Below are 14,968 nucleotides of genomic sequence, written 5' to 3' on the forward strand. Positions count from 1 at the left end.
AGCTGCTACTATAGTCTACGTTCAATCAAACATGTCTAATTTTTTTTTTTTTTTAAAAAAAAAAAACTATTTCTTATCCTTACATTCACACATATAGTAGATAGTGTGATTACATGAAATATTCAAGCACAAAATGAAAAAGATATCCCTAATATTTCAATAATGAAGACATTTCGAAGCATTATGTATATTTGTGAAATTGACCCCACAACAAACCGAAAATTTGTTCCGTTATGACATCATACATGGTATTGAAATTATGGTTTGGTGTTGTTCAAAGAACCGAAATGAAGAACTGAAATTTCATTACTGTTCCATTACTATTTATCAAATTTTGTTTTCTTCCGAAAATAAATTACATTTTGAATTTCAATTGTTTTTTTTTTTTTTGTAATTAAGTGAATAGTGCCGAAAATAACCGAACCAAAATATTTCACTCGATTTGACTGATATTACAACATTAATCGAAATGGAACGTTCCGTTATTATAGTTCAATCGGAACGGAATTTCTGTCCGACCGATTGCCCACTTTCCGTGCCACCTAAGCTCGGTCCTCAAGGGTAAACATGTCTATTTTGTTTACTTGTTTTTTTTCTTTTTAATTTTTTTTTATTAAGGGATTTTGTTTACTTGTAAGTTGTTATATTCTTCTTAAACTTCTTTCTTTCTCCCTCATTATATTCCTTTGATTATAAAAAGAGAACAAAGCAAACACCAAACAACAGAGAGTTCACGAGACAGAAATAAATGTCCGGTCTGATTTTTTTGGTCGTACCTCTTTTCTTAACCCTCTCAGAGTTAGTCACTTCATAAACAGACAATCTCTCTTCAAAACTTTCTTCTATTAATTTCAACATTCTTCAGGTTCGCTGTTCCTTCGTTTTCCTTCAATTTTTCTATATAAATCAATTAACAAACAAACCACATTCACGCTTACCTCATTCTCTCTTGTTCTATTTTGTTTTTGTTAATTTATTTCTTTTAAAAGAAATCGCGTAGAGAAGCGAGTTTCGAGTCGAAGCTATTTCGCGCGATCGTCAATGGCGTCCAGGCTCAGTACCGGTGACGTCACGGCGTTCAAATTCCTGTCGTTTCTGGCGATCATGTACGGAATTTTGTCCGCGATCGTGTATTTCACGGTCAACATGAAGCTCATCGCTCCGCTAGGGCTCGAAGCTCCTCTCGATCGGTTCTCGGAAGCCAGAGCGATCGAGCACATTCGAGTCTTGTCCGAAGAGATCGATGGACGACAAGTGAGTCGGCGAATCTCGATTTTCGTTTCTATTTTTCGTTGCGATCTTGAAACTAGATTTCTGTTTGGCTCGAGCTTTTTCAAATTCTTCATCCTCTGGTCGAAATTGGACTCAAATTACTCTCTCAGCTACCGCGCAGAGAGATTGAACTAAACATTTATTCGATGATTGTATTGATATCCCCCACTGAGATTGTGTTGTTTAGTTGATTTATTAAATTTGCTAATTTAGTACGGTCGTTGATAGGAAGGACGACCTGGTTTAAGAGAAGCTGTTCGTTATATTAAGGGACAGTTGGGGTCGATAAAAGACCGAGCTGGATCAAATATGAGGTGGGTATTTGAAGACAGTGACAATGGTTTTATTTTATAATTTCATGATTCTGATTTTATTAGGTGATAGTGATACGTACATTTGAGTTTGACATTTTTTTTTTTTTTGCAGGGTTGATATAGAGGAGACCATTGTCAACGGCTCATTTAATATGATGTTTTTAGGCCATAGCATATCTCTAACTTATAGAGATCACATAAATGTTATTATGAGGTTTGATGACTGAGTCTTCTTCTATAAGGCATTGGCTAAAACATGTTGTGGCATTGGGGTTTTTTTTATTTATTTTTTAATCGTACTTAAAAAGTAAAGAAATCATTATTGTTTTCTTTTCACCTTGTGATTCTGTAGACCAACTTGATTTATACTTTTATGGCAGAATATCATCGTCTGACTCACAGGACTCTGACACATCGGTGCTTTTGAACGGTCATTTCGATAGCCCGCTCGGTTCGCCTGGTGCGGCCGATTGTGGTTCATGTGTTGGTGGGTCGTAGAAAGAAAGAATTTTATATAAGTCGATATACCAATGGCTTTCGATAATCCTGGTTTCGATAATATTTGTCTTTTTTTTTTCTTTTTAAAAAAAAAAAACTTATTTATTGTATTTTTCTCTGCAGCATCGCTGTTGGAATTGGCGAGACTCATTGTAGACTCTGGTTGGGTTCCTCCTCAGCCTATTATTTTTCTTTTTAATGGCGCTGAAGAGCTTTTTATGTTGGTAAGATCGTGTGACTTTAAGTCATCTTCTCTGTTCCGGTAACGTGTTTTAGTCAACGCCTTTATAGAAGAGAAGTCAGTCAGCAAAGATCACATTAACATCTTCTCTATTATGTTATCATGTTGGGCTTGTTGAACTTAGGAAAGCGCAGTTTCTTAATGGGTACTTCCAATTTCACGCGTTTGAATGTGATATATGTATATATTTTTTTTTGGTTTATCCACCTTGTGTGAACAAAATGATCATTTTGGAGGGAAAAAAATGAGCGAGAGAGACTCCAACAGTCTTGATACTAAAGGAAACAAATTGTTGAAATGCGATCCTTGGATATTGAGCTCGATGAGATTCGCACACTTTGTTTTATGATTCTTGTTATTTTGTTGGACTGTCCAAAACCACAAGATTTTAAACAACGATTCCATATTCTTTTTTTATTAGGGAAGCCATGGCTTCATGAAGACTCATAAATGGCGTGACAGAATTGGGGCTTTTATCAATGTGGAAGCATCAGGGACTGGAGGCCCAGGTAAGATATTTGCTATCACGAACCATGCTAAGAGCAAAAGATAGGTAGCGTGTTATTTTCTTCGTGTGCTCCAAAAAACTATATAGCCTGACTATGTTCATCTGCAGATTTAGTTTGTCAATCTGGTCCTGGTTCATGGCCTTCTGAAGTATATGCTCAATCGGCAAAATATCCAATGGCACATAGTGCAGCCCAGGTTCGGAAAGCCTTTAAAATAGTGTAGCTAAGTGGATTTTTGGGGATAATCTTTCCTTATTGGGATCTTTATGGGGTGTACTAAAATTATTTCAGGCCTGAATTGGATTGTAATGTATACCTGGAAATGCAGGATGTTTTTCCCGTTGTTCCTGGAGATACAGATTACAGAATGTTTTCAAAAGACTACGGCAACATACCTGGCTTGGACATTATCTTTCTCCTCGGTGGTTACTTTTATCATACCGCCTCTGATACTATTGAGAGATTATTGTATGAATTACAAATTGCTATTTTGGTAGAAATAAACTTCGTATGAACTTTTACGGAATGTCATCCCAAATCATCATCTGATTGATTCCGAATTATACAGACCGGGAAGCATTCAAGCACGCGGAGAAAATTTGCTTAGGATCACAAAAACCTTTGCCACTTCGTCGAAGCTAAAAAATGCCCAGGAAAGAGCATTATTTGGAGCCGCTACCGACTCAGAGAACAGCGAGCGTGCTGTTTTCTTTGATTACTTCATGCTTTTCATGGTAGGCTCATTCGTTCATGATCTTTAAACTGCAGTTATTGTGAATTTGATGTGTTACAAACTCCAAGTATCGTAAGTGACAATGTTAAGAGCCTCATTCATTTTTATAAATAGAAAATATGATAAACGGAGTACAAAGATAGTTTCCAGACTTTCGAGGGGTCCTCTCTCTCAGACTAACAACTTTTTAACCATTCCACATTTAACCCCAACTCTCTACTGATTATTATAAATCCTATACTCCTTGGATCCTATTAAAAAAATTACTTTCTTCATTGCATTTATCACAGGTATACTATTCAAGAAAAGTAGCTGTGGTACTTCATAGCATTCCTGTTGTCATTTTCTTTAGCATGCCAGTCTTCATACATTTAAGGTCGTCTGGGCTGAATTCTTGCTTTTCAAATTTACTCGGTTTTCTGAAAGGTAGATATTGTCGTATATTCATGTTTTCCATCGTTCTCTTATTTATACAGAGTAACTTCCAATAGGGTAGTTCAATTTTGATGCGGTGGAAATTGGTCATTTTCAGGGATGTTTCTCCATATAGCTGGTGTATTGCTTGCAGTTATTTTCCCAGTTATATTTTCCATCCTAAGATTGGTTTTTACAAGTCATGCAATGAACTGGTGAGGCTTAATTCTTTATGCATTATGTATTTAATGGTTGATTGAGTTCGTATTTTACAAGTTATCATCATTAGAAAATTGGATAAGGTAGAGATCTAGATTTTAATTATTTTAAGTTTTTAGATATTTATTAAAATGCTGCTGTCAATCAGCAGAAATATCATAAATAAATAACTTGAATTCAACCTATTATTAACAGGTTTGCCCATCCTTATCTGGCCTTTATGATGTTCGTCCCTGGTGCACTTATTGGTCTGACAATTCCAAGGAGTTTTTCAAGTTGCTTCACTCTCAAGCAAGATTCAGATCAAAGAGGGTCGAAGGAGGTAAAAATATGGTTTAAAGCTTCGGAGTGTTACAGGCCGGGATCAAGTTTATTTTTTTTTACATTCGCCTTAGCTGTATGGCTATCGTTTTTTGTAAAGCAACTTATGGTTTTTAATACAAGACCCAAGAATGAAAATAGTAAGTTAGATAAACTGCCTAAAGTTTAAACTCTTAGATGCAACTAGCTAGTTGTGTCATCCTAAATTGGTTTCTGGGGATGGGCTGTAATTTGTCTTTGTCAGTAAAACCAAAGATGTACTTGTGATAGATAAAGGAGGAAATGATTCGTTTATTTTAAGGGTCTCTTTTATCAGGAAAAATATCACAGTTTCGATTACAGCGTGCTGAACTATAGAAAAAAATGAACGTTCATTGAGCACAAATTTTGCAGGCGCTCTCTGTCGAGGCGAGATTTTGGGGAACTTTTGGATTTTATGCTGCATTGACTCTGGTATGCCGTACTATAATTTCATTTGGGATATTTTAGGAACTTAGTTCTCTCGATTGTTTTTTATTTTCCAAAAAACAAAGAAGCTTAATATTTTCTATGAAAGCAGGCTTATCTTGTTGCTGGGCTGAATGGAGGCTTCTTATCATTTATGTTATCTGCTTCTATGTTTCTTGCTTGGATCTCATACAGCTTTGCGGTCAAATCTTGTGGTCACGAATCCCTAAGGTATTGGATTCTGAAGCTAACTCTCTTATCCTAGCCCTTTAATATAATTCTGTGGAAGATAAATTACTCACAATCGGCATATCGGTCGGATTTATATATATATTCATCTAAGGTCAACGATGTTCTATGTGATACCACAAATTCCATTCCTCGGTTACTCTGTATATTTTGGTGGGTTTCTTGTCCAATTTGTGGTCGAGAAGATGGGCATGATGGGCTCTGTACCACCCCCATTTGGTTAGTCTTCTCAACTCTAGCTTTTTCTTAGAGAAATACTTTTTTTTTTTTTTTTTTATAAATAATTTGGTTAGTCGATTCGTCATGTGTCCATTGTAGCCAAACTCAATCTATGAATATGTTTGTTGTGCTTATCGATTGATAGATTTTTTACGCGGCTATATTATCGTGACTTCAGTATTATTATTTAGGAGGGTTATTTTCCTAATTACTAAGCTTGTAACAGTTACCACCTGTGGAGGCTGTGAAAGAATTATTTCGGTCACCAGTAATTTTTTTTTTATTTGCTTTACTTTATTGCTTTTTAGGAGTAACCTTAACGTAATTTTCTAGTGCAACAACGGACAGGGATTCACCAGTGAAGCTCGGGCCGTGTCAATTTTCTCTGTATCTACTTAGTGGATGTATTTATAGATTTCGTAGACCCTGAAACTCGTGAACCTCTTTTGTGATTCATAGGTTATTACATTCCCGACGTTGTAGTTGCAGCGGTGATCGGAATCGTGACGGGTTTGTGTGTGGGACCTCTTTTACCGGTCTGCGGTCACTGGTTAAGTAGGCGATCTATTATCAAATTCTTGCTTCATCTCAGCATTGTGTCCTTGGCTCTATCGTCTCAGTTCTTTCCCTACACCGATGCCGCGCCCAAGAGGGTAGTTTTGCAACATACGATTTTCACTTCAGGTACTAAATGCTGGGAAAAGAATATTTATATGGGTACGACAAAAATTCGACGTTATTATTTTCTAGATATATTTGTCTGGTAAAGTAAACCATCCATCCAACATCATAAATAAATAAATAAATTTTCCTTGTTATTTTTCTTTCATGATTGAAGAAGCAAATCAAGTGGTGGAATCAAGTTATGATCTTGCGGTGGTGGATTCCAATTCCTTACTTTTTATCTTCAAAAACGCGCCTGAAGTGGCAAATGAGTTGCAAATAGGTCCAGAGTTTTCTTTTGAAATCGCAAACTTGTCTCACAGAGAGACATTCATGGTATGGGACGGTAAATCAAATGTGTTCGAGGAATAAATAATTCAGTTAATGGTGTGTGAACTTTTTTTTTTTTTGGCAGGCTCTATATCCCGTTTCTTTTCTATTTTCAAGGAGCTTGAAGTTTCCCGTAAAAAGCGACGAGATTGTAAATGAGTACAAAGACTTTCCCAGTCTATCTACGTACGAGCCACATATATCCCTTCTTCCCGAGGAAACTCGAAGACGAGTGCACTTGGAATTTTCAATGGGGTGAGTTTCACGAAACCATTAAATCCATTTGGTCCATTTTTGTCCGTGTAACTGATAATGTTATAACTCATGGTATTTGTTTTAAATAAGTTCTATAAAGAAATCTCTTCTATCAGATCATTTGATTGCAAGGTCTCACTTTCTTTCCAGGTCCCTAAAGGAGGTTTGGGTGACAGTACTAAACATCACCGGACCATTATCGGGTTGGTCATTCGCCGAAAACGTGCTTCCAGGTAAGAAAATGATTTCCATGGAAACTTGATATAAAAAATAATGTCGTAAAAAATAGAAAATAAAGTCCCTCTTTTTTTTGCTTTTTCCTTGAGCTATTAACCTTCCTGAGAAACTATAGAGGCTGTCCTGAAGGATAACCTGGTTTGTTTGAACTTTGATTCAATAAAAGTACCAGTTTCCATAAATAAAAAAAAAAAAAAAAAAAAAATAACCCTCGAAAAATTGGGCTACAGCTCCCGAAATAGCCAATGGAGGTCCACCGTCGTACATACTCCGTCTCAGCGGATCCAGTCACAAGAATTGGACCTTCTGGTTGGAGGTAATTATTTGTATCCCTTATTTATTCTCGTTAATATAATTTTTTTTTTCCAATTTTTATTTTTATTTTTATAAAACGCGAAAAGACGAATCATAAATTTGTGTTGGTTGATACTATTTTTGTTTTTCAGGCCAATGGTGATGAAGAGTTGAGAGTTGAAGTTGCTGTATTGGAACAACACTTAGTTAGTTCAACAAAGAGACTCAAAGGCCTTTTTCCCAATTGGGTTGATGTTGTTTCTTATTCCAGTTTTATGTCTACCTATGTATTCTAGTACCTAAAGAATGGTTAGGCAAAGAAAAGTTAGCTTGATCTTGATCCCCATAAAGTTTTGAAAGAAAAAAAAAATCAATTTTGTAATAAGATTTATAATCATTTTAATAAAGGTTCAGATTCAGTGCTTTAATTTGTTGCCCCAGTTCCAGTTGGTAAGGTCACTCCTATTTTTTTTTTTTTTTACTAATTTAAACATCTGCCTTAGTTTAATTATTTTTTGTTCAAATATCGCACATTTTAGCATGATCACTCACGAGTGTCGTACTTTTGGATTATGGATTACCACGCCATTATAACAACAAAAAATTGGTTACGTAAACCACATAAATTATAAGAATTGTAAATTAGCCAACCTTTGGTAAATACTTTGTAAATAGCCAACTTGCATACATGTCAGTCTATTAACTACTTTTTTTTTACAATTTATGGATTACGACAGTTTAGAACTAACATTTTTCATATTATAGTTAAAATTATGTTTTTGTAATATCCTGATATATGTAATATTCTTTTTTATAATATTATTATTTTATAGAATATTTGTCGGTAACCGACGTCGGTACTCAATATTTTATTAATTTTATCATCGGTACATTAGTAACAGTATTCCAAATAACTATTGAATATCTTTTGGTATCTAAATAAAATAACATTATCGTTATTTAATCGGTATTAGTATTTAACCATTGAGTTAACGACCTTATCAATTAATTGGATTGTAAAATGTAGAAATGGACGAGACAAAGATTATAAGGCGTGGAACGTTATAACCCTAGAGTAAATTTAGACAAAAATTATTCCATCCATTTCATTCTGATCTGAACAGTATTGAAATTCCGGTTAAATATAAAAAGAATAGTCCGTTTTGAATAGTTTCGGTACTATACATGAATAAAAAAACATTAATATATATAATTTAATATTTTAATAAACATTAAAATTTATACTGTAATATTATAATATACAAAGACAAAAATTATCACAAAAAAAGACTTGAGAATATAACCCCAATTTGCAACAAAAATCAATAAAAAAAATTAAACCCACAATTAAGTCTATTTATCAAAATATTATATATACCATTTTCTATAATAAAAAAAAATTATATACACAATGTATTTTTTATATATGTTTAAAAATTGAAATATATATATATATATATGTATTATATATAATGTATAAATTATATGTATATATTTTAAATATATTTTGTCACATGTTTTTCCTTCGGTTTTTTTATCGACTTGTTGATTTTGATTTTGATTGATTTATTTATTTATTAGTTTTTTTTTTTATGGAAAACGACATTTTAAAACGGTAAATGATTACTCTTTTTCAGATTTTTTCCGTTCAATCGACTTGTCGATATTCAAGATGCTCGAAACGACAACGAAAACGACGTTTCAAACATTAATTTATATTTACTAACTCTGAATATAATTAAATAGAAAAAGAAAAAAAAATATAATTCTTAAATATAAAAACCTTGTAAGTGATATCTGTGCGATTAGAAAAGAAAACCCAATTGCTCGCCGATCGCCTTCTCTCACCGTATCGCATCGTCTCATCGTCACGACCACCAGAGGTGATCTTCAAACTCTTAGTTTCAGTTTTTTTTTTAATATTTTATTTTGTTGATTAGTATTGCTTGAATTCCCTATTTCATTGCGAAAACATACAATTGATTTTGTTTTTCGTTTATGTCATTTGAAATCGTCTAAAATTCAAATTCCATTTTTGGAGAAGTCTAATCAAGATATATACCAGGTCCAGGGTCCCTGATTTTAGGGCTTAGATGATTGTTTTTGTTCTGTGTATTTGGATTTTTGAGGGATTTTGTCCTGGGTTTTGACTTACAAGTTTAGGGTTGCGTTTTTCTTAGTTGAAACTGAATAAAAGTAAATGAAAATAGAAAAAAAAGTCTTTACTAATCCGATCCCTCAACCCGAACAACAGTCCCCGAAAATAAAGACAGAAACCATAAGCTCACCAGATTTACATGGGAAAATGATTTGACCGAAAAACAAAACATACACTGATAGGGTACATAAAATTCACTATCGGCCTCGATGCCCTAGTCTGATCAACTAACTAAAATTCAGGTCACCGATATCCAACAAGATAACATATCGGTTTCGGTTGGGTCGATAATTTTTTTTTTTTTTTTTTTTTTCTCTTTTATAATTTTGTAGACGGATTGGCTTGGCAGGGTTTGGTTTCGTTGGTCATTTGGTTGAATAACGAAAGAAATCATAAGCTCACACAGATTTACATGGAAAAAAAACGACCCATTGGCAGGGTACATAAATTTACCGATCAACTAATCCTCGAAATATACTTAATAAAATTCAGGTCACCGATATCCTTCTAATAATAATAAGAGCGAATATTTTGGTACTGTTCACAAGCCGAGATTTGAGCCACCTTTTCGCCCAAGCCGACATCCGAGTCACCTTTTCGTCCAGCTGATATATATGAGCCATCTTTTCATTGATAAAACCGATTAATACTTTTCTTTGCATTTTCTTTGGTGCCTATTCATTTCCCTCTTCTCTCACTCACTCTCCAGTTTTACTAATTTCTCTCTTCGGCCATTTCTTCAAGCTCTCTTTTTTATAAGTACCTAATTCCGAAATTACTGTTTACAGTACAACACGTTTTATTTTTCTTTTACTTTGTAACGTACGGTTTCGTCGCTTCACCTTTTTCTCTCGACTCTCTGTTTCTTTCTCGTCTCTTCTTCTATATTCTTCTTCTTCGGTGCTCCTCGCTGCCAGCGAATAACTTGCCATTGCTGTCGCGCGCGTCATCGCCGGAGTTCAGCGTCTCCGCTCCTCTCCACGGTACGTTCTCTCTACTTCTTCGTCTCTTTTGTGGATTCTGGTACGAATTGGTTTATAAATTAGGGTTCTCAGATTTGATATAGGTTTTGCTCGAATTTGATTTCAAAATTAGGGTTTCAGATTCGATATAGGTTTTACTCGAATTTAATGTGAAATAGGGTTTCCAGATTTGATATAGGGAGAGATTGGCCTACCAATCTGATTGTAAGCCGTTTTGGGTGTAATATTCTATTCAATTATCAATAAAAATACCATATTGTTTCTGTTTCAACTTCATCGCAGTGTGTTCTCACAAGTAATTCTGTCATTTTAATCCGTAGAATCACTCAGTTACGAATCTCTTTCTTTATTTATTTCTCTGCGAGAGTAAGATCTAAAAAACAGAAGATAGACAAACACAGATTATTCTCTTCGAGGCTTCATTCTTTCATTTAGAACCTTTCAGATTAATATATTTACTTCTCTGTGCACATCAAAGTATTTAAAAACACTAAATTAGCCTATCCTATCTATGAACATTGTATGAGAGACCTCTCGAATCTGCTAAATGTAAAACCTTTAGTCAATATTTTCAGTAAAACAAATGATATTAATTCATAGCAATGAAACAAACTATCTAGGAATTGACAAACCAGTTGAGAAATTCACACTCTGCGATTCCTTTGCCGGTCTGAGCTAGCGGTACAATCACAAGATCTCCTTCTGGACCAAAACACTAAATTAGCCTATCCTAATAAAGAAAAAAAAAAGTTTAAAATGTCCCAACAAAAGAAGAATATGGAACATTGAATCCAATGAAACCGCTAAGCATATTACCTAGATTATATGTATACATATATATAGATAGATATTTGTGTCTGAGTGCGTTTTCCAACCACAAGGAAGTTGAATGTGATTCTGCATGAGATGAAAGAACACAAAAAAGAAGGGAAAGACAAAGTTTGTTATGGCCTTTATTGCATGATTACAAAATTATCACGTGTTATGCACTAAACAATTTGATTGAGTTTAAAATTATGCATATTCCTCGTCTTTGTAATATCGCGGCACACAATTTAGCCCGTTTTGCTGTTACTCATGGTTTGAATTCGACATGGATGGGGCTTGTCCCTCCGTGCTCGGAAGAGGCTATTAGAGCCGATGACAGAGAGATTCAATCCCACATGTCGGGATAGTCTTTTTTCGTTCTTGGTTTGCTGTGTTGGTTTCGTGGTTGTTTGTTTGTTCCTTGTCTCTTGTAACCACGGTTTTCCTCCGCCATACGTGAGGGCTTTTATGATATCTCCGTGGCACCGCCCACGTTCCTCAAAAAAAAAAAAAAAGTACTGAGATTTCTCTCATCTTCACATCACAGTATTTTCACCACCCTCAATTTTTATTCATTTCATTTACTTCGTATATTGTGAGTAAATTAATATTGTCTAATTTATTGTAACGACAAAAATAATTCGAAATGCAGTTGTATATACTAAATCTACATGGTTACCCCTCCACAACACGAATGATAAGTAAAATTATACAAATAATTGGTGTGTAATCTTTGTTTTACTTTTTTTTCATCCATACTTTATCGTAGCATTTTGTGATTTCGTGTGTTGATTGAAAAACTATGAGAAACATTTGCTTTGTTTATTTATTTATGAATATGAGACTTTCTTTATATTTTTTATTATCACTTCAAAGTATTTAAAGTGTGTTAGTTAAGTAATTTTGATTAATTTTAAATTATATTTTTTTAAGTAAATCTTTATTAACCACGTGCGTAGCACGTGTTACTATCTAGTCTAACAAGATAACATATCGGTTTCGGTTGGCTCAATAATTTTTTTACTTTTTTTTTGGTTCTCTTTTATAATTGTAGATGGATTGGCTACCATAAGCTCACACAGATTTACATGAAAAAAAACGATCGACCCAACCAAAAAAAAAAAAAAACCCCTCCACTGACAGGGTACATAATTTCACCGATCAACTAATCCTCGAAACATATTCAGTACACCGATATCCAATAAGATAACATAATGGTTTCGGTTGCCTCAATAAATTTTTTTTTTCTTTTATAAATGTAGATGGATTGGCTCCCATAAGCTCACACAGATTTACATGGAAATCGAAAAAAAAAATAATAAAAATAAAACCCCCACTGACAGGGTACATAAATTCACAGATCAACTAACCCTCGAAACATACTTACTAAAAAAATTCAGTTCACCCATATCCAACAAAGATAACATATCGGTTTCGGTTGGCTCAATAATATTTTTTACTTTTATTTTATTTTATTTTTTATCATCTCTTATATAATTGTAGATGGATTGGCTACCATAAGGTCACACAGATTTACATGGAAATCGAAAAAAAAAATATAATAATAATAAAACCCCCAATGACAGGGTACATAAATTCACCGATCAACTAACCCCCCGAAACATACTTGCTAAAATTCAATACACCCATATCCAACAAAGATAACATATCGGGTTTAATTGGCTCAACGATAATTTTTTTTTTTTTTTTTGGGTAGATGGATTGGCAGGGTCAGAGGCTAGCGGAGCAGTTGATGCAGATAATGCTTCTGGTGTTTGCTGTGGCGGGTTTTGGGACGGGTTACGTGATGGGCTCTTTTCAGACGATGATTCTCACTTACGCCGCCGGAGTCGGTCTCACCACTCTCGTCACCGTCCCCAACTGGCCGTTCTACAATCGCCACCCTCTCAAGTGGCTCGACCCCTCCGAGGCCGACAAGCACCCCAAGCCCGACCCGCCACCTCAGCAAGCTCCTTCCTCCAAAAAAAAGTCCAACAACAAGAAATGATTAGGTCAGTTTTCCGCTCCAGAGTCTTCAACGAGACTCGTTATGATGATTTTATAGCCGTGGATTCTTAGCTTCGTTTGTAACTGTGTTGAGATTTTTTTTTTTTGGATACTTTTAGACATGGAATAATATCAGTAATCTTTTTTTTTTTTTGGGCTTGCTTTGGTTGGTTTGCGAAATTATGTGATTTGTTTCGTGATCTTTCTCTCACGGGTCTGAATTTTGAGATACTAATAAACGCGGTAGTATTGACTCTGAACCTTCTTCTGTAGCTTCCTGTCTAGGAGTTTCATTTTTTAAGGCCAGCCTGTGTAATTGTTTTTTTTTTTTTTTGAGATTTTTGATACTTGTAGACATGGAAAAAAACTTTCGGTAGGTTTGCAAAGTTAAATGATGCCGTGTCTTCTCTTTAAGGTCTGAACTTTCTTCCTTCACAACGATTGAATCGGATTTGTTTGCGAAAGTATAGGATTCGTTTCCTGATCTTCTCTCGTGGGTGTGGACTTTCTTCTTTAGCAGCGAAAAGAGACGTCATTTAGTGTGACCATCTAAAAAAAGAGCCAGTTTCTCTAGGATCTATGGGGAAGATTGGTTAGGAATTGAATTAGCCGTGAGTTAAGTATTGATCGTTGTTTGTGATTTAATGGATTGGTCTCCATGAATCGTGCCGAGATACGAATTATTCTGAGGTTTTGGAACTTCCAAAGTCCAATGGTAAAACCATATGAAGTTGATTAATCTCTGAGAAATGCTCTTTGTTTGAGAACAAGGTTTCTCTGTTAGTGTTGCTTTAGAAGACTAGGATTGAAATTGTGGCCAGAGATCACTGCGATGAATAATACGTGATTTAAGAGGAGAGTTGGAATTTTTTTTCTTCCCTTAAATCCAATGTTTCTGTTTCCTTTCAATTTTTTTTTTTTTTGGGTATTATTTCCAAATCGTGAAATTGATAAACGGAAAATCAGAAAGTCGTCTAGTTATCGTTTTTCCACGAAAAGACGAGGAAGCAAACATGACGTTTCGGTTCTTAAACGTGGTCAAATTTTTCAACACGTTGCTCTGTCATAAATAAATAAATAAAAAAACGCAGAAACACTGCAAAACACAAGATTTTGTTTCTCCTACGTGAGAGAGAGAACTCATGAATCCTTCGTCGAGATTCGATGATTTTTCTTTGCAGATTGTCTCCATCCGATTTATTTCGGAACTCTTCAGCGCAAATCAAATTTATTGCAGTGAATATTGATGAACCCCTATTACTTTTTCAAACAATCTTTTTCAATTTTATTCAAGAAGATAAAAAAAAAATGTCTGTAATTTTGTTCATTCCGGTCTACAACGTGCATACATAGAGAAAATTTTGTATTTCCTAGGCCTGCAAAGTAACAAATAATTACAGATTCAAAACAACAAATTAGGGCAATGGGAAGAGAGTAAAAATCTGAGTGACAGGTTATTATTCAATAAAGAATATTTCTACTATCTGCATGTCGTTTTAAGTATTTTATTCATTTAAATACAGAAAAAACGACATGGCTTTTTTAAAACTGGGTAGAAATATTCATGTCGTTTCTGTATACTCAAATTTGAGGATAACGATATGTCGTTTTTCTGTATTTTCAATGTCGTTATCCTCGAATTGAAAACGACATGTCGTTTTTTCCTCAAATTAGAAACAACATGTCGTTTTTTTAAACGTAGAACGACATGTCGTTTTATGCAAACAATGACGTTAATTTATCTAACATGATAAACGACATGTCGTTTTTTAAAACTGGGAACGCATGTCGTTTTTAA

General features: G+C 34.5%; 1 protein-coding gene and 1 pseudogene across 3 annotated transcripts; both read left to right on the top strand.

Annotated features, from left to right (window-relative positions):
- Nucleotides 1–703: 703 nt before the first annotated feature.
- LOC149403547 (Zn-dependent exopeptidases superfamily protein) lies at nucleotides 704–7,654 on the top strand. The gene is made up of 22 exons (XM_089609359.1): nucleotides 704–865; nucleotides 990–1,254; nucleotides 1,501–1,586; nucleotides 1,699–1,800; nucleotides 1,967–2,073; nucleotides 2,208–2,308; nucleotides 2,747–2,834; nucleotides 2,942–3,030; nucleotides 3,163–3,302; nucleotides 3,403–3,568; nucleotides 3,858–3,993; nucleotides 4,100–4,196; nucleotides 4,396–4,522; nucleotides 4,915–4,974; nucleotides 5,081–5,199; nucleotides 5,312–5,436; nucleotides 5,896–6,120; nucleotides 6,275–6,435; nucleotides 6,515–6,684; nucleotides 6,835–6,917; nucleotides 7,152–7,237; nucleotides 7,368–7,654. The coding sequence occupies exons 2-22, from the start codon at nucleotides 1,042–1,044 to the stop codon at nucleotides 7,509–7,511; spliced, it is 2,625 nt and encodes an 874-aa protein (XP_089465485.1). The 5' UTR covers nucleotides 704–865; nucleotides 990–1,041; the 3' UTR covers nucleotides 7,512–7,654.
- A 1,313-nt stretch (nucleotides 7,655–8,967) lies between these two features.
- LOC149403548 (signal peptidase complex subunit 1 pseudogene) lies at nucleotides 8,968–13,471 on the top strand (annotated as a pseudogene). 2 transcript variants are annotated; one of them, XR_016296212.1, is made up of 2 exons: nucleotides 8,968–9,098; nucleotides 12,881–13,471. The product of XR_016296212.1 is annotated as a signal peptidase complex subunit 1 pseudogene, transcript variant X2 (transcript). The 2 variants fall into 2 exon arrangements; XR_016296211.1 differs by lacking the exon at nucleotides 8,968–9,098 and adding an exon at nucleotides 10,163–10,356.
- Nucleotides 13,472–14,968: the final 1,497 nt, after the last annotated feature.

Source organism: Urtica dioica, chromosome 3 (assembly GCF_054948205.1).
Source record: "Urtica dioica subsp. dioica isolate 48M chromosome 3, U.dioica_male_clone48M_v1_H2, whole genome shotgun sequence".
Lineage (NCBI taxonomy): Eukaryota > Viridiplantae > Streptophyta > Magnoliopsida > Rosales > Urticaceae > Urtica > Urtica dioica.

Excerpts from the sequence above, each read along its gene's own strand:
- LOC149403547 (XM_089609359.1), top strand. The coding sequence starts at position 1,042 with ATGGCGTCCAGGCTCAGTACCGGTGACGTCACGGCGTTCAAATTCCTG. Across the intron at positions 2,835-2,941 it reads ATCAGGGACTGGAGGCCCAG|ATTTAGTTTGTCAATCTGGT; the intron begins GTAAGATATTTG and ends GTTCATCTGCAG. Across the intron at positions 6,685-6,834 it reads CACTTGGAATTTTCAATGGG|GTCCCTAAAGGAGGTTTGGG; the intron begins GTGAGTTTCACG and ends CTTTCTTTCCAG.